At 47.1% G+C, this 20356-nt stretch overlaps 2 protein-coding genes across 2 annotated transcripts; both read left to right on the top strand.

Annotated features, from left to right (window-relative positions):
* Positions 1 to 1703: 1703 nt before the first annotated feature.
* Positions 1704 to 5569, top strand: paqr9 (progestin and adipoQ receptor family member 9). Its single transcript, XM_021578294.2, has one exon. The coding sequence runs from the start codon at positions 3259 to 3261 to the stop codon at positions 4546 to 4548; it is 1290 nt and encodes a 429-aa protein (XP_021433969.2). The 5' UTR covers positions 1704 to 3258; the 3' UTR covers positions 4549 to 5569.
* Positions 5570 to 6123: 554 nt separating this feature from the next.
* On the top strand, positions 6124 to 11056 carry LOC118942957. Its single transcript, XM_036958277.1, has 2 exons — positions 6124 to 9018; positions 9827 to 11056. Exons 1-2 carry the CDS (start codon positions 8419 to 8421, stop codon positions 9884 to 9886), a joined length of 660 nt encoding a protein of 219 aa, XP_036814172.1. The 5' UTR covers positions 6124 to 8418; the 3' UTR covers positions 9887 to 11056.
* Positions 11057 to 20356: the final 9300 nt, after the last annotated feature.

The raw sequence follows: 20356 nt of genomic DNA, 5'->3' as shown, positions 1-20356 counted from the left end.
CTAGTGGAGGTGGGTAGGGGGCTATGGAGTTGATGATGTCACAGTGGAGTCCTCAGCAGGTGGAGATGATGATGTCACAGTGGAGTCCTCAGCTAGTGGAGATGGGTAGGGGGCTATGGAGTTGATGATGTCACAGTGGAGTCCTCAACTAGTGGAGGTGGGTAGTGGGCTATGGAGTTGATGATGTCACAGTGGAGTCCTCAGCTAGTGGAGATGGGTAGGGGGCTATGGAGTTGATGATGTCACAGTGGAGTCCTCAGCTAGTGGAGATGATGATGTCACAGTGGAGTCCTCAGCTAGTGGAGATGATGATGCCACAGTGGAGTCCTCAGCTAGTGGAGATGGGTAGGGGGCTATGGAGTTGATGATGTCACAGTGGAGTCCTCAGCTAGTGGAGATGATGATGTCACAGTGGAGTCCTCAGCTAGTGGAGATGGGTAGGGGGCTATGGAGTTGATGATGTCACAGTGGAGTCCTCAGCTAGTGGAGATGTTGATGTCACAGTGGAGTCCTCAGCTAGTGGAGATGGGTGATTTACCTAACAGGCGTTATAGCAATCTGGGGCATGACTGCACAACCATTGGTTGATTGCATGCACTGTCTGAGCAGGGTAACATGACCTGAATGTGGACAATGTGGACGATTGGACGAGACCGCCAGGAAGAAACACTCTGGTTAGAGTTGCACTCAACCAATCAGGTTACTTTGAGGAAGTTGTTGACCAATGAGACCCCTGAAGGATGATTGTTTATTTGTCACAGTGGAGTTCTCAGCAGGTGGAGATGATGATGTCACAATGGAGTCCTCAGCTAGTGGAGGTGGGTAGGGGGCTATGGAGTTGATGATGTCACAGTGGAGTCCTCAGCTAGTGGAGATGATGATGTCACAGTGGAGTCAACTAGTGGAGGTGGGCAGGGGGCTATGGAGTTGATGATGTCACAGTGGAGTTCATAGCAGGTGGAGATGGGTAGGGTGCTATGGAGTTGACGGTCACAGTGGAGTCCTCAGCTAGTGGAGATGATGATGTCACAGTGGAGTCCTCAGCTAGTGGAGATGGGTAGGGGGCTATGGAGTTGATGATGTCACAGTGGAGTCCTCAGCTAATGGAGATGATGATGTCACAGTGGAGTCCTCAGGTAGTGGAGATGGGTAGGGGGCTATGGAGTTGATGATGTCACAGTGGAGTCCTCAGCTAGTGGAGATGATGATGTCACAGTGGAGTCCTCAGCTAGTGGAGATGGGTAGGGGGCTATGGAGTTGATGATGTCACAGTGGAGTCCTCAGCTAGTGGAGATGATGATGTCACAGTGGAGTCCTCAGCTAGTGGAGATGGGTAGGGGGCTATGGAGTTGCATTATCCCCAAGAGGTCACCCACTTGTCTTGTCCCACTAGAGAATGACTTATAAGTTGAAACCATGTAATGTCTAATTGAATTACTTTGATGAGGTTAGTGAGAACTTTTCATTCGATTTTTCTCCAATGGTGTTTTCTGGATTATAACGTTGCAATGCATTCTGGTTTTTCGTTGTTTACAGTGTGGGGCTACATAGTAACATAATTCTTTCAACTGTTTGCTTGTTACAATCAGAGAGTCTATCATCATAATAAAAACGTAAATGTAAATGTAGGCTTTGTTGAACAGATGGCGATGGCTTTCTGACTGCAGCCAAGAGTCGCACGCAACAGTGAGTGACGTCATAATGTCGTATACTGGAAAGGAGTCTATTTCATTTGAATGACGTCAGAGCTTTTATTTATAGTTAAAAACATGCAAACGCTTTTTTTTTGTGTTGTCGGCTGCCTGCTGATGTAGCCTAGTGCGTGTCACTGAACAACTGTGTGGCGCAGAGAGAGGGAGAGAGAGAGAGAGAGGCTATTCACCTCCAACCGGCACCAGCACAATGCATTATCTGAGCAGGTTGTACGGTGCATTCTAAACAGATAGCGGCACAGACTGTTCAGAGTCTTGAGTAACGGAAGAGGAAGGCAGCCTTTTAGCAGCCTACCACTACGCATGTTGACGCTATACTCTGTAACAATCCCCTGTTTTCTCTCGCTCTGTTCGTCTTTATCGAGGACTGCGAAGGACGAACGGGAAAGTCAAAAAAGTATTCGTTGTGATAGTCACATGACCTACAGAATTTACAAGCTGTCAGTACCGGCTCACGGAATGGAAAAGCTGTCCGGTCGGCTTCGGAGCCACTTGAAACGAATTGGGTAATAACGGAAGGTCTTCATACTGGAAAACAAAAACAAATGGCAGAATAGATGAACACGAATTTACACGAACACGGCTCCATTCATGTGTGAACTATTTTCCCATTAGGTAAGACAAACCTGCATATTTGAACGGACGTGAGTGACCTTGTTTCAAGGGCTAGAGTTACGGCAACATCCTGTTTCTCTCTACATTCTCCGGGGGATTTATTTGGCACCAATGGCGACTTTGATCAAATTAAACCGGGAGGAGAATTCTGGACTAAAGACCGTGAATAATAAATAGCGCGCTCAACCGTGTGAAGTTCCTCTGATAGCCCCGCCTACCCCACCCAGCATGACCCACCTGACCTAGTTTCAGAGGGATGACATTTCGAGTACCGGAACCTGTCTTTTGGCTTTGAAAGACAACAATTGACGTTCAACTCCATTGAACCTTGAAGGACGTGAAATGAGACGTATTTGTTTCTTCTCCCTGTACCTTTCACTCAGTTTGCCGATGAATAACGGAAACGATGCGTTATTCTAAAGGCAGCGTTAATGTGTATTAGGCAATGATAGCCTATATCAAGGTCTTGATTGCTGGATGTGTCTAATCTTTTGGATTTACCCCGGGGGTCAAGAAACAACTGAGAGGAGACATAATTATCACGAGTGTCCCTCTGAAGCACTGGATTTAAGTTCATTTCCTGTATAGGCTACCTCTGTAATTTCCTGTATTAACACCTGACATTTTTTTTTAAATTTCACGTGGGAATAATAATTCTACTGACTCAGGGAATGTCATGCTCATGAAAACCATTTTCATTAATGGTGCTATAAGGATGCCACTTTATGAAACTTGCATTTGGTTTTGACACTGTTGTTGAGATCAAAGGTTTGCATGAGAAGGGAATTTTTGACAACGAGAAAGGAATTGACAGGAAATCATCGGGGATTATGACATCAGATGCTGTGTGTCAATAATCAAGAGGACCGTGCTGTGATTGACAGCTAGATCAATAAAAACATAGCAGCCAAGAGGATCTGAGGGCATTATTATGGCAATGACGACAAAACAACAAGTGCTTTTAAGGACAGAGCAAGTAGAGCGTGTTCAACCTCTCAACAGAGATTTATTGGAGCCAACCAATCATCAAACATTCCGTCCTTCTCCTCGTCCAATCATGTTCTTGAATTGCGGCCAATTGCTGCCACCTCTGCTGCGGCACGCGGATGTCCCAGCCCGCATCACTGAGAGCTTCATACTGTCCGGTTACCGCTTCCCCAACTACAGCCTCGCCCAATGCCTGCTCTCGGCCTTTCAGCCCACCAATGAGACCGGCAACTTCTGGACCCATTTCCTGCCAGTCTTCGTCTTTGCCTTCTACTTCCTGGAGCCGTTCGGTTTGGAGGGCGCTCCGCCCACCTCCGACCCTTTCTTCTACCCGCTGTGGAACTACTTCATGGGGGTGTTGTGCCTGCTGATGGCTAGCAGCATGGCTCACCTCCTCAACTCCATGTCTCTGGTCATAAGGGAGGTGTGTTTTTTTGTGGATTATGGAACCATCAGTGCTTACACCGTCGGGTCTTCGTTGGCCTATTACTACTATATTCACCCCAGAGCGGGGATCCTGGAATTGGGGATTGGGAGACACAACAACACCCACCAGGACCCTTCTTCGTCATCGTCATCATTGTCCTCGGCCATGCCAGAGTTCAGCGTGTTTTTCGAGACCTTGTACATCCCCAGCTCCTGCCTGGTCGCCATCATCTGTGTCTTGGCCTGCTGCAACACCCGCCAGCGCTGGAGGACCTACCGCTACATCATACGTACCCTGGTATTCCTTCTGCCCTTCCTCGTGGCCTCCACGCCCATCTTCTACCGCCTCCTCCACTCCTCCCCCTACCTGCCGACCTCCTCCTCCTTCTCCTCCTCCGCCTCCATGGCCCAGTTCTTCTGCCGACACTGCTTCTGGCTGGTGGTGTCAGCCCTGTTCAACATTAGCAAGATCCCTGAGCGACTGTCACCGGGTAGGTTTGATATCTGGGGGCATAGTCACCAGTGGTTCCACGTCTGCACCTTCCTGTCCATTCTCGATGAACTTCATATGATCAACGGGGAGGTGAGGGCTATACTCCTTCACCCAGTCCTGGTGGTGCCCCCGGCCACCCCTCCACACCTCCCCGGCCCCACCTTAGCCTCCACCTACGGGGTGATGCTGGTCCTCCAGGCCTCCATCGCCTCCATCATCGCCTGGTTCTCCTGGTGCGCCAACAGCATCTACAAACCCCAGGGAGACCAGTTGGAGAAAGAGTTCCTCTCTAAGAGACATCTAAAGTGTCACTGATGTGGGATCTGATTTGACGAAGAGCTCTGATTTGATTTCCAGACGTAGGCCAGTCAGCTCGTAGATTAATTTACTTAATTTATTTTATCACTTGAACAATGCAGCTCCATATCGTTTATGGAGGTTAGAGAGGATACCACTCACGTAATATAAAAAAGTAGCGTGTGTTTTCATGTATTGGTTTTCATTTGTAGTCACTCTGTAACATTCACTAGTTCTGTATCCTACTTTGTCTTCACCTTCACCCAGTGGTTTCCCCATTTCCCTTCTCCCTGGACTGTGTGGGTAACTTTAGCTTTGAAAGGGTCAGCTAATATTCAAGGGGTTTTGTTTTTCAAGTTCACCATGGGGGGGGTCCTATTTGGTCCCCTGGATTAGGCACAGTGTTTTGTGGGGTTGGAACACCTTGGGGGTTCAGTCAAGTCCCCCGGGGTTCAGTCATGTCGCCCGGGGTTCAGTCAAGTCGCCTGGGGTTCAGTCATGTCGCCTGGGGTTCAGTCATGTCGCCTGGGGTTCAGTCAAGTCCCCCGGGGTTCAGTCATGTCGCCCGGGGTTCAGTCATGTCACCTGGGGTTCAGTCAAGTCCCTTGGGGTTCAGTCAAGTCCCCTGGGGTTCAGTCATGTCGCCTGGGGTTCAGTCATGTCACCTGGGGTTCAGTCAAGTCCCCCGGGGTTCAGTCATGTCGCCTGGGGTTCAGTCATGTCGCCTGGGGTTCAGTCAAGTCCCCCGGGGTTCAGTCATGTCGCCTGGGGTTCAGTCAAGTCCCCTGGGGTTCAGTCATGTCGCCTGGGGTTCAGTCAAGTCCCCTGGGGTTCAGTCAAGTCCCCTGGGGTTCAGTCAAGTCCCCTGGGGTTCAGTCATGTCGCCTGGGGTTCAGTCAAGTCCCCTGGGGTTCCAGGACTCACATTCTGTTCTAGAATAAGACGATAATTCTATTCCTTAAGGGGGGTTTAAGGTAGAGGACATTGGAAAGGTATTGTTACCCAATGCCCTTTAAATGTCACAGTGAGATTTAAGAAACGTTTGCTGCCATGCTGTCTTTTATCGCTTCCTTGATTAATCTCCTTCAACCTTCCTCCACTTCCCCTACCGTCTCTGACTGATTATACCTCTTCATATCTCTCTCTCTCTCACACTCTCTCTCTCTCTCTCACACTCTCTCTCTCTCTCTGTCACTCTCTCTCTCACACTCTCTCTCTCTCTCACACTCTCTCTCTCACACTCTCTCTCTCTCTCACACACTCTCTCAATCTCACTCTCAAATTCTCTCTCTCTATATATATATCTCTCTCTCACACACTCGCAATTTCCTTTTCCTTCATGTTATACTTAATCTCTCTTCATACTTTCTTGATACCTTGTCAAAACTCCCTGTCATGCCACACACAGTTTAATTTCCTACCGCTTTCTCACAAGCTGTCTTTGCTTCCGAGTGGCGCAGCGGTCTAAGGCACTGCAGCTCAGTGCTAGAGGCGTCACTACAGACCCTGGTTCGATCCCGGGCTGTATTACAACCGGCCGTGATCGGGATTCCCATAGGACGGAGCACAATTGGCCCAGCGTTGTCCGGGTTAGGGGAGGGTTTGAATATATATTCGAAAATAAGAATTTGTTCTTAACTGACTTGCCTAGTTTAATAAAGGTTAAATAAATAAAAAAAAACAGGAAGTGGGGTAGCTTTTTCCGACAACAGAAATAGACCAAGACCTCATTCAGTCTTACATTATTGCAATCTGAGGGCTGGAAACCAGAGGGTGGAGCCCAACTTCATGTGCACTTTCTGAAGCCACATCTTCAAAAGGACTTTTACGTACCTCATGTTTCTAACATGTTTCTGATGACGGATTGGTCATCTAACGTACTAGACCACAGACTTTTTTATTTTATTTCTATCAATATCAATGATCAACTTCATACTATAACTGCATGTACTGTACACTGACTGCACTGAAAAACTTTCCATACTTTATTTATGGTAAAGAAACAAGGGCCTGAAACAGCCAGTGATGGAACGTTCTTATTTTACCTGCGGTAATATCTATACATCTGAAGCCGTAGTGAGGATAGATACATTGTATAAACCACAGGAGGTTGGTGTCACCATAATTGGGGAGGACGGGCTCTTGGTAATGACTGGAGTGGAATCAGTGTAATGATATCAGCAACATCAAACACCTGGTTTCCATGGGTTTGATGCCGTTCCATTCGCTCCGTTCCGGACTTTATTATGAGCTGTCCTCCCACTCACCAGCCTCCTGTGCTATAAACTCTTATCAGCAGATCATTGAGGATGTGTTACCCTGCTCAGACATTGCTGACACGTGCCAGATCTTACAACGCCTTGATCGGTGTTTTACCTAACAGGCGTTATAGCAATCTGGGGCATGACTGCACAACCATTGGTTGATTGCATGCACTGCCTGAGCAGGGTAACATGACCTGAATGTGGACAATGTGGACGATTGGACGAGACCACCAGGAAGAAACACTCTGGTTAGAGTTGCACTCAACCAATCAGGTTACTTTGAGGAAGTTGTTGACCAATGAGACCCCTGAAGGATGATTGTTTATTTGTCTCTCAACCAATCATGCAAATATTTTCATGAAATAGCCTCCTCTTATGTAGATAATTAGCAGTAGCACGTTTAAATACTCCTTCTGAATGCTCATTTCCTGGGAATGTAAGAGAGACAAGACATGCTTCTATCTTAGACAGACATACAGTAGATTAGCTAGCATAAACAATGATGTTATAATTGGTATGCTCCGGACATTCTCATGTCTCCTCCCCCATATCTCTGCTCTCCTCTCTCTTCCTGGTTATGGATTCTAGTTCTGTCTGTCTCTTCCTGGTTATGGATTCTAGTTCTGTATGTCTCTTCCTGGTTATGGATTCTAGTGCTGTCTGTCTCTTCCTGGTTATGGATTCTAGTGCTGTCTGTCTCTTCCTGGTTATGGATTCTAGTGCTGTCTGTCTCTTCCTGGTTATGGATTCTAGTTCTGTCTGTCTCTTCCTGGTTATGGATTCTAGTTCTGTATGTCTCTTCCTGGTTATGGATTCTAGTTCTGTCTGTCTCTTCCTGGTTATGGATTCTAGTTCTGTCTGTCTCTTCCTGGTTATGGATTCTAGTTCTGTCTGTCTCTTCCTGGTTATGGATTCTATTTCTGTCTGTCTCTTCCTGGTTATGGATTCCATTGCTATCTGTGTTTAGTTCTGTCTTCGTTTGAAGAATTATGCCGTCAGTTATTGACAAAAGAAAGAGAAAGCATGTCTTGTGTTTAAAATGTTTAAAATGTAAGAGTCTGATCTGATTCATTTATATCAGGGCAAGCCGTAGATATACATAACAGAGTTCTGCAAACTATCCTCCATTTCAGCTCCAAATTTCCAATCCCAATCTCTATGGATAACTCTATTTCTGGGTAAATCTTTGAGTCTTCTTGGTTATGCCCTCTCCCACGCCCTGAGTTTATTTGCACAGTGACAGTGGACCAGGCCAGTCCCGTCTTAGAGACGAAGTGCAGTGAGGAAAAAAAATAATGTCGACACATTTGTCCAAGTCAACGTGGATTTCCTTGTTGTTATGACTGTCATTGTCCAATTTGTGCTTCACTACAAAGTCTGAGATTTGGATTGAATCCAAGATGGTGTGCTGTATGTTGCTCCTAGCCTGTGTGGTTGTCAGATGTGTTTCAGCTTTTGCCCACTTTAGTAAAGTAAACTGCTTTTGTTGACTCAAACATTGGCTGGTTGTAGTGACAGTGCCGCTGTGTCAATAACGAGGAAAGCCAAAATGCCAAAGGTTGGGCCTTTTGGCAATTTGAAGAGATCATAAAAAAAATTGTTTTCTAGGACTCTTCAGGTGAAGATGTATAAAATGTACGTTGGTCTGATGTGTATGAGGAAGGGAATCCAGGTGTGTATGAGGAAGGGAATCCAGGTGTGTATGAGGAAGGGAAGCCAGGTGTGTATGAGGAAGGGAATCCAGGTGTGTATGAGGAAGGGAATCCAGGTGTGTATGAGGAAGGGAATCCAGGTGTGTATGAGGGAGGGAATCCAGGTGTGTATGAGGAAGGGAATCCAGGTGTATATGAGGAAGGGAATCCAGGTGTGTATGAGGAAGGGAATCCAGGTGTGTATGAGGAAGGGAATCCAGGTGTGTATGAGGAAGGGAATCCAGGTGTGTATGAGGGAGGGAATCCAGGTGTGTATGAGGAAGGGAATCCAGGTGTGTATGAGGAAGGGAATCCAGGTGTGTATGAGGAAGGGAATCCAGGTGTGTATGAGGAAGGGAATCCAGGTGTGTATGAGGAAGGGAATCCAGATGTGTATGAGGAAGGGAATCCAGGTGTGTATGAGGAAGGGAATCCAGGTGTGTATGAGGAAGGGAATCCAGGTGTGTATGAGGAAGGGAATCCAGGTGTGTATGAGGAAGGGAATCCAGGTGTGTATGAGGAAGGGAATCCAGATGTGTATGAGGAAGGGAATCCAGATGCAGTACTGGAAGTATTTGTAGAAATATTCCTGCCAGTTGTTGCCCAGCACCTGTTGGTATATATAACTATAAGAACTGTTAGGGCCCCTGGATTGATGATGAATTTAAGAATTGTATGGTTCAAAGACACGATGAAAAGAGGTGACACAAGTCAGGCTGCTCAGCTGATTGGTTGACATTCTGTAACTTGAGACATTTTGTGACTAAACTTAACAAAAATCAATAAATAAAAATGATATTTCCAAACCAAGATAAATGACATAAAACACAATGGAAAAGGCTTTGGAGCACCTTTAAATGATATCATGGGCAGAAAACCCAATTCATTTCCATCGTTCATTGACGTTTATGGATAATTTTTTAACAAAACCTTTTGATATTAACCAATCATTTCAATGACTATTTCACTGGTAAAGTGGAAGAACTCAGAGGTGAAATTAAAACATTGAACAAGTGAACCATCATATTGTTAAATAAAATATCTAATAATGAAAAAGGATTAGTTAGTGTTAGTCAAGTTAGTGTTGGAGAGGTGGAAAAACCATTGTCATCTATCAATAATGATAAGCCTATAGGTACAGACAACCATGATGGGGAACTATAGAGAATGGTAGCAGACTGTATTACCACCAGGTACAGACAACCTAGATGGTAAACTATAGATAATGGTAGCAGACTGTATTGACACCCCTATTTGCTATATCTTTAACCAAAGCCTAAAAGAGTGGGTGTGTCCACAGGAAGGAAGTTAAACCAATTCCACTGCCTAAAAATTGTAAAGCACCCTTTGCTGGCTCTAACAACCGACCAATCAGTTTGCTACCTGTTCTTATTAAACTGATGGAGACAATTGTGTTTGACCAAATACAATGCCATTTTTCAGAGAACAAGTTAACTCCTGACTTTCAGCATGCCTATAGAGAAGGGCACTCAACTTGTACGGCACTGACTCAGATGACTGATGATTGGTTAAAAGAAACGGATAGCAAGATAATAGTCGGAGCTGAAATGTTAGATTTCATTGTAGCCTTTGATGTTTATTGAAGAAACTAACTTGCTATGGTTTTACATCACCTGCCATTGGAGTGGGTTAGAATGTTGGATAAATAACATTCCATTGGGTTAGAATGTTGGATAAATAACATTCCATTGGGTTAGAATGTTGGATAAATAACATTCCATTGGGTTGGAATGTAATTTATCCAATAGGACCCAGAAAGTGTTCTTCAATGGAAGCTTCTCTAACATCAGATATGTACAGTGCGGTATCCCTCAGGGCAGTTGACTTGGGCACTTCCTCTTCTCTATTATTACAAATGAGTTGCCACTGGTCTTACACAAAGCTACAATGACTAATGCTGATGATTCCACAGTGTACATGTCAGCACCCAAAGCCAGTGAGCTCATTGAAATTCTAGTTACAGTTAGTATCAGAATGGGTCATTAATAATGAACTGGTTTTTAATAAATATAGAACTAAAAGCATTGTGTTTGGTTCAAAAACATTCTCTAAGACCTAAACCTAAACTGGAATTGTACATAAAGGGTGTGGAAGACGTGGATGTCGATTAAGGCAGCCCCCCGCACCTCTCTGATTCAGAGGGGTTGGGTTAAATGCGGAAGAGACATTTCAGTTGAATACATTCAGTTGGACAACTGACTAGGTATCCCCCCTTTTCCCCATTGAGCAAGTTGAGGAAGCTAAACTCTTAGCTTGTTATAAAAACTCCTATGTTTGTTATAAAAACATGTTCTGTATTTTTGACACAAAGATCAACTGAACTAGTTGTTCAGGCTCTGATCTTGTCTGACCTTGATAACCGTCCGCCAATATGGTCAAGTGTATCAAAGAAAGACCAAGCAAAAGCTATAGCTCAAAACAGAGCATCACCTTTAAAGGCCCATATACAACTAACATCAACTAACATCAACTAACATCAACTAACAACAACTAACAACATCAACTAACTTCAACACACTCTCATACACACAGACACACACACACTCTAATACACACAGACACACACACACACTAAGACACAGACACACACACACACTCTAATACACACAGACACACACACACACACTCTAATACACACAGACACACACACACTCTAATACACACACACACTCTAATACACACAGACACACACACACTCTAATACACACTAACACTCACACACTCTAATACACACTAACACACACACACTCTAACACACACAGACACACACACACACTAATACACAGACACAGACACACACACACACTATAATACACACAGACACACACACACACACACACTAATACACACAGACACACACACACACACTCTAATACACACAGACACACACACACACACTCTAATACACACAGACACACACACACTCTAATACACACTAACACTCACACACTCTAATACACACTAACACACACACACTCTAACACACACAGACACACACACACACTAATACACAGACACAGACACACACACACACTCTAATACACACAGACACACACACACACACACACTAATACACACAGACACACACACACACACTCTAATACACACAGACACACACACACACACTCTAATACACACAGACACACACACACTCTAATACACACTAACACTCACACACTCTAATACACACTAACACACACACACTCTAACACACACAGACACACACACACACTAATACACAGACACAGACACACACACACACTCTAATACACACAGACACACACACACACACACACTAATACACACAGACACACACACACACTCTAATACACACAGACACACACACACACACACACTAATACACACAGACACAGACACACACACACACTCTAATACACACAGACACAGACACACACACACACTCTAATACACACAGACACAGACACGTACACACACGTATACACACACAGACACACACACACACACACACTAATACACACAGACACAGACACACACACACACTCTAATACACACAGACACAGACACACACACACACTCTAATACACACAGACACAGACACACACACACACTCTAATACACACAGACACAGACACACACACACACTCTAATACACACAGACACAGACACACACACACACTCTAATACACACACACACTACATGTATTTACATGCGTCTCGATGCACTGAATTGCACAAGCTTGTGAGAGGTAGAGGTAGAGGTAGAGGTAGCTTTTTGAGAACCAGAACCAGGTTCAGCATTGCAGCACTAACATTTCTGCAACGTTTAGGCAACACTTGCTTACAGAAAGTCTACCTTCAAAGCCCCACACAGCTCTTTGTAGGCAGGCAATCTGCCAGACTTGAAAGAATGATGCATTACTACAAACGTTGAGGAAATAATCTTTCCATAACTTAAATGTAACATTTCAATAGTTCTGCTGACACAACGTTAGGCTCTTTATCCTGTCTGTGTAGGCAGGAGATGTCAGACTTAACGTTATCAGATGTAATGCAAAGTGGATGTAAGACGGTACAAACAAGGCTACAAAACCGGTCGAAGAAGATTTGTAAAATCACCAGAAATTCAGCCCCAGTAAATCTGTTCCTCATGTTTTCCCAGGAATAACTAAAGAGACGTAGGTAATGGTGCCTCGGTAAAGTCAAGGTTTGAAATGATTGGATTTGAAAAATACAGTCTCTACAAATGATCAGAATTATGTTCTGGCCCCCGGAACACAAAAATCATCTTGTGGCTGAGTCTAGTTGCCAACCCCTGCCGCCGTACAGTGTGGCTTTCAGGGGTAAAGGTTGATTATGATATATGCATTTAAATAGTATATATATATATATATATATTAATGACAATTAGCAGATCACATTGATTTCATCCTAATTATAATCATTTTTCATTTGAAAAGTACATTTTTCTGTCTTTTGTGCTATACTATTATTGTGTGTAGAAACAGAGCCCTGATATCTTCAGATGTACCGTTGAATGAATTGAAGGAACTGAATATAAAATAATAAAAGGTAGAGACACGTTATCTATGAGTACACAGTGTTGTTCTGTACATCTATTTCCTGTCTTGTGATTACAGCACAGGTGTGTTGAGGTAGCATAGTTCTGCTTTGAATAACTTTGAATAATCCGAGATTCAAATGTTTGATGCAAATGGTTTTGGAGATCACAGCCTTATCCTAAAATGTATTAAATTATTGTATTTCTTTTTTTCGCTCAAAACACACACAATACCCCATAATGACATCACAATACCCCATAATGACATCACAATACCCCATAATGACATCACAATACCCCATAATGACATCCCAATACCCCATATAGACATCACAATACCCCATAATGACATCACAATACCCGATAATGACATCACAATACCCCATAATGACATCACAATACCCTATAATGACATCACAATACCCCATAATGACATCACAATACCCCATAATGACATCCCAATACCCCATAATGACATCACAATACCCCATAATGACATCACAATACCCTATAATGACATCCCAATACCCCATAATGACATCACAATACCCCATAATGACATCACAATACCCTATAATGACATCACATTACCCCATAATGACATCACAATACCCCACAATGACATCCCAATACCCCATAATGACATCACAATACCCCATAATGACATCACAATACCCCATAATGCCATCACAATACCCCATAATGACATCCCAATACCCCATAATGACATCACAATACCCCATAATGACATCACAATACCCTATAATGACATCACATTACCCCATAATGACATCACAATACCCCACAATGACATCCCAATACCCCATAATGACATCACAATACCCCATAATGACATCACAATACCCCATAATGCCATCACAATACCCCATAATGACATCACAATACCCCATAATGACATCACAATACCCCATAATGACATCACAATACCCCATAATGACAAAGCAAAAACAGGTTTAGAACTTTTTGTTAATTTAAACATTTACAGAAGTATTCAGACCTTTTGTTATGAGACTCGAAATTGAGCTCAGGTGCATCCTGTTTCCATGGATCCTCTTGAGATGTTTCTACAACTTGATTGGAGTCCACCTGTGGTAAATTCAATTGATTGGACATAATTTGGAAAGGCACACACCTGTCTATGAAGATATGGGGAAGGGTACCAAAAACTGTCTGCATCATTGAAGGTCCCCAAAAACACAAGTGGCCTCCATCATTCTTGAATAGAAGAAGTTTGGAACCAACAAGACTCTTCCTAGAGCTGGCTGCCCGGCCAAACTGAGCAATCGGGGGAAAATGGCCTTGGTCAGGGAGGTGCCCAAGAACCTGATGGTGAAAATATATTTCCTCTGAGGAAATACATCCATAAGGACAACCTTCTCTGCGGTAGAATCAGGCCTTTATGGTAGAGTGGCCAGACGGAAGCCAGTCCTCCGTAAAAGGCACATGACAGTCCGCTTGGAGTTTTCCAAACGGAACCTAAAGACTCTCAGACCATGAGCAACAAGATTCTCTGGTCTGATGAAACCAAGATTGAACTCTTTGGCCTGAATGCCAAGCGTCACATCTGAAGGAAACCTGGCACCATCCCTACGGTGAAGCATGGTGGTGGCAGCCTCTTGATGTGAGGATGTTTTTCAGCGGCAGGGACTGGGAGACTAGTCAGGATCGAGGGAAAGATGAACAGAGTAAAGTACAGGGAGATCCTTGATGAAAACCTAAGGCAGAGCAATTAAGGCTTCAGACCAGGGTGAAGGTTCACCTTCCAACAGGACAACGACCCTAAGCACACAGCCAAGATAACGCCGGAGTGGCTTTGGGACAAGTCTCTGAATGTCCGTGAGTAACCCAGCCAGAGCCCAAACTTGAACCCGATCGAACATCTCTGGAGAGAACTGAAAATAGCTGTGCAATGACACTGCCCATCCAACCTGACAGAGCTTGAGAGGATCTGCAGAGAAGAATGTGAGAAATTCCCCAAATACAGGTGTGCCAAGCAAGCGTCATACCCAACAAGACTCAATGCTGTAATCGCTGCAGAAGGTGCTTCAGTACTGAGTAAACGGTCTGAATACTTATATACATGTCATATTTCAGGTTTTTAGCTTTTATAAATTTGCTAAAATGTCAAAAAAAAAACGTGTTTTCTTTGTCATAATGGGGTATTGTGATGTCATAATGGGGTATTGTGATGTCATAATGGGGTATTGTGATGTCATATTGGGCTATTGTGTGTAGATTGATGAGGCAAAAAATTGTAACTGTAACGTTGGAAAAGTGAAGGGGTCTGAATAGTTTGGAAAGGCTCTGAATGCTGCTGCTATTCTATAGACAGAGTGTGCCAAGCTGTCCTGTGTGTGTTTCAGAGTTTTCTGCTGTGTCAGTGCTGTGTGGAGGAGCATGAGCAGCTGGCAATTACATGGTTATGTCTCACTCACTCACTCACTCACTCACTCACATTGAATTCTCCACCCCCACACAGACTCTTTCCATTCCTCCCTCCCTCCCTCCCTCCCTCCCTCCCTCCCTCCCCCCCTTCCTCCCTCCCTCCCTCCCTCCCTCTCTCCCCTCCCTCCCTCCCTCCCTCCCTCTCTCCCTCCCTCCGTCTCTCTATATGCCCTGTAACGCCCAGCGTTCAATAGATCACTGAAATAGGAGATGGGTAGACAAAGAAGAGCGATGGAGGAGAGAGAGAGAGGTACAACAGAGGAGAGTTGGCAGCAGTTCAAGCTCTCTTTGTATGCCCTCCCTCCCTCCCTCCCTCCAGCAGTGTCACCTTCCCTTGCTTAGCCAGTGAGTTACTGTGAGAGAGTGAGAATGAGGAAAAGGAGAGATGAGAGAGAGAGACAGAGGCAGATGGTCTGAAAGCAGCAGAGATCGAAATACAGGACGAGAGAAAGCGTAACACCCCAATAGACCACCAGGGGGCGACACAAACCGTCTCTGAGCCACGTGTCCCCATGACTACACATCTTTGTCCTGAAGGTGACCACAGGTTACTTGTCAAGGCCATTATGTAAACACTTTATAACATGTGATGATTGAACAGAGTTTAACATTGATACAGACCATTACATAGGAAGGAATAGATCCCAAATAGGACCCTGCTGTTTCCCTTGTTGATAATATACAGTTGATATTAATTATAAAAGTCAATATAAAATTCGATGTTCTAAAATAACCATAACAAAATAAAAGGCCATTTCAAATCAGTTCCTTTGTTATTTTGAGGTGGTGAAAATGCAATATCATACATTAGGTGTGATTGCTTAACCACAAACTACCAGCAGGTGCAGCCATTGATTTGTAAATAGCCGAGTAGGTCCCATATTCATTGAGACCAGATGGGGAAAGTGGAGATACCTAGTCAGTTGTCCAACTGAATGTATTCAACTGAAACGTGTCTTCCGGGTGGCAGAAAGACAGATTTTTTTTTTTACCTTGGCTTTCTCAGAGATTCGATCCAGCAACCTTTCAGTTACTGACCCTACTCTCTAACCACTAGGCTACCTGCCGTCCCTACGCTCTAACTACTAGGCTACCTGCCGTCCCTACGCTCTAACCACTAGGCTACCTGCCGCCCCTACACTCTAACCACTAGGCTACCTGCCGCCCCTACACTCTAACCACTAGGCTACCTGCCGTCCCTACGCTCTAACCACTAGGCTACCTGCCGTCCCTACGCTCTAACCACTAGGCTACCTGCCGCCCCTACACTCTAACCACTAGGCTACCTGCCGCCGCTACACTCTAACCACTAGGCTACCAGCCACCCCTACACTCTAACCACTAGGCTACCTGCCGCCCCTACACTCTAACCACTAGGCTACCTGCCGCCGCTACACTCTAACCACTAGGCTACCTGCCGCCCCTACACTCTAACCACTAGGCTACCTGCCGCCCCTACACTCTAACCACTAGGCTACCTGCCGCCCCTACACTCTAACCACTAGGCTACCTGCCGCCGCTACACTCTAACCACTAGGCTACCTGCCGCCGCTACACTCTAACCACTAGGCTACCTGCCGCCCCTACACTCTAACCACTAGGCTACCTGCCGCCGCTACACTCTAACCACTAGGCTACCTGCCGCCCCTACACTCTAACCACTAGGCTACCTGCCGCCGCTACACTCTAACCACGAGGCTACCTGCCGCCTCTACACTCTAACCACTAGGCTACCTGCCGCCCCTACATTCTAACCACTAGGCTACCTGCCGCCCCTACACTCTAACCACTAGGCTACCTGCCGCCCCTACGCTCTAACCACTTGGCTACCTGCCGCCCCTACGCTCTAACCACTAGGCTACCTGCCGCCCAACGCTCTAACCACTAGGCTACCTGCCGTCCCTACACTCTAACCACTAGGCTACCTGCCGCCCCTACGCTCTAACCACTAGGCTACCTGCCGCCCCTACGCTCTAACCACTAGGCTACCTGCCGCCCCTACGCTCTAACCACTAGGCTACCTGCCGCCCCTACGCTCTAACCACCAGGCTACCTGCCGCCCCTACGCTCTAACCACCAGGCTACCTGCCGCCCCTACACTCTAACCACTAGGCTACCTGCCACCCCCTACACTCTAACCACTAGGCTACCTGCCGCCCCTACACTCTAACCACTAGGCTACCTGCCGTCCCTACGCTCTAACCACTAGGCTACCTGCCGCCCCTACACTCTAACCACTAGGCTACCTGCCGCCCCTACACTCTAACCACTAGGCTACCTGCCGCCCCTCCACTCTAACCACTAGGCTACCTGCCGCCCCTACGCTCTAACCACTAGGCTACCTGCCGCCCCTACACTCTAACCACTAGGCTACCTGCCGCCCCTACGCTCTAACCACTAGGCTACCTGCCGCCCCTACGCTCTAACCACTAGGCTACCTGCCGCCCCTCCACTCTAACCACTAGGCTACCTGCCGCCCCTACGCTCTAACCACTAGGCTACCTGCCGCCCCTACACTCTAACCACTAGGCTACCTGCCGCCCCTACGCTCTAACCACTAGGCTACCTGCCGCCCCTACGCTCTAACCACTAGGCTACCTGCCGCCCCTACACTCTAACCACTAGGCTACCTGCCGCCCCTACTCTCTAACCACTAGGCTACCTGCCGCCCCTACTCTCTAACCACTAGGCTACCTGCCGCCCCTACTCTCTAACCACTAGGCTACCTGCCGCCCCTACACTCTAACCACTAGGCTACCTGCCGCCCCTACTCTCTGACCACTAGGCTACCTGCCGCCCCTACACTCTAACCACTAGGCTACCTGCCGCCCCTACTCTCTGACCACTAGGCTACCTGCCGCCCCTACACTCTAACCACTAGGCTACCTGCCGCCCCTACACTCTAACCACTAGGCTACCTGCCGCCCCTAAAATTCTAACCACTAGGCTACCTGCCACCCCCTACACTCTAACCACTAGGCTACCTGCCGCCCCTACACTCTAACCACTAGGCTACCTGCCACCCCTACACTCTAACCACTAGGCTACCTGCCGCCCCTACACTCTAACCACTAGGCTACCTGCCGCCCCTCCACTCTAACCACTAGGCTACCTGCCGCCCCTACGCTCTAACCACTAGGCTACCTGCCGCCCCTACACTCTAACCACTAGGCTACCTGCCGCCCCTACGCTCTAACCACTAGGCTACCTGCCGCCCCTACGCTCTAACCACTAGGCTACCTGCCGCCCCTCCACTCTAACCACTAGGCTACCTGCCGCCCCTACGCTCTAACCACTAGGCTACCTGCCGCCCCTACACTCTAACCACTAGGCTACCTGCCGCCCCTACGCTCTAACCACTAGGCTACCTGCCGCCCCTACGCTCTAACCACTAGGCTACCTGCCGCCCCTACACTCTAACCACTAGGCTACCTGCCGCCCCTACTCTCTAACCACTAGGCTACCTGCCGCCCCTACTCTCTAACCACTAGGCTACCTGCCGCCCCTACTCTCTAACCACTAGGCTACCTGCCGCCCCTACACTCTAACCACTAGGCTACCTGCCGCCCCTACTCTCTGACCACTAGGCTACCTGCCGCCCCTACACTCTAACCACTAGGCTACCTGCCGCCCCTACTCTCTGACCACTAGGCTACCTGCCGCCCCTACACTCTAACCACTAGGCTACCTGCCGCCCCTACACTCTAACCACTAGGCTACCTGCCGCCCCTAAAATTCTAACCACTAGGCTACCTGCCACCCCCTACACTCTAACCACTAGGCTACCTGCCGCCCCTACACTCTAACCACTAGGCTACCTGCCACTCCTACACTCTAACCACTAGGCTACCTGCCGCCCCTACACTCTAACCACTAGGCTACCTGCCACCCCTACACTCTAACCACTAGGCTACCTGCCGCCCCTACACTCTAACCACTAGGCTACCTGCCGCCCCTACACTCTAACCACTAGGCTACCTGCCACCCCTACACTCTAACCACTAGGCTACCTGCCACCCCTACACTCTAACCACTAGGCTACCTGCCGCCCCTACACTCTAACCACTAGGCTACCTGCCGCCCCTACACTCTAACCACTAGGCTACCTGCCGCCCCTACACTCTAACCACTAGGCTACCTGCCGCCCCTACACTCTAACCACTAGGCTACCTGCCGCCCCTACACTCTAACCACTAGGCTACCTGCCGCCCCTACACTCTAACCTCTAGGCTACCTGCCGTCCCTACGCTCTAACCACTAGGCTACCTGCCGCCCCTACACTCTAACCACTAGGCTACCTGCCGCCCCTACACTCTAACCTCTAGGCTACCTGCCGTCCCTACGCTCTAACCACTAGGCTACCTGCCGCCCCTACACTCTAACCACTAGGCTACCTGCCGCCCCTACACTCTAACCTCTAGGCTACCTGCCGTCCCTACGCTCTAACCACTAGGCTACCTGCCGCCCCTACACTCTAACCTCTAGGCTACCTGCCGCCCCTACACTCTAACCACTAGGCTACCTGCCGGCCCTACACTCTAACCACCAGGCTACCTGCCGCCCCGACGCTCTAACCACTAGGCTACCTGCCGCCCCTACACTCTAATCACTAGGCTACCTGCCATCCCTACACTCTAACCACTAGTCTACCTGCCGCCCCTACACTCTAACCACTAGGCTACCTGCCACCCCCTACACTCTAACCACTAGGCTACCTGCCGCCCCTACACTCTAACCACTAGGCTACCTGCCACTCCTACACTCTAACCACTAGGCTACCTGCCGCCCCTACACTCTAACCACTAGGCTACCTGCCACCCCTACACTCTAACCACTAGGCTACC

The sequence above is a fragment of the Oncorhynchus mykiss genome, chromosome 21, assembly GCF_013265735.2.
Source record: "Oncorhynchus mykiss isolate Arlee chromosome 21, USDA_OmykA_1.1, whole genome shotgun sequence".
Lineage (NCBI taxonomy): Eukaryota > Metazoa > Chordata > Actinopteri > Salmoniformes > Salmonidae > Oncorhynchus > Oncorhynchus mykiss.
The sequence above is the reverse complement of the archived record's forward strand: the minus strand, read 5'-3'. Positions and strand labels throughout refer to the sequence as shown.

Coding starts and splice junctions, on each gene's coding strand:
- LOC118942957 (XM_036958277.1), top strand. CDS start 8,419: ATGTATAAAATGTACGTTGGTCTGATGTGTATGAGGAAGGGAATCCAG. Junction 9,019..9,826: donor GTATGAGGAAGGGAATCCAG/ATGTGTATGAGG, acceptor AAAATTGTAAAG/CACCCTTTGCTGGCTCTAAC.
- paqr9 (XM_021578294.2), top strand. CDS start 3,259: ATGGCAATGACGACAAAACAACAAGTGCTTTTAAGGACAGAGCAAGTA.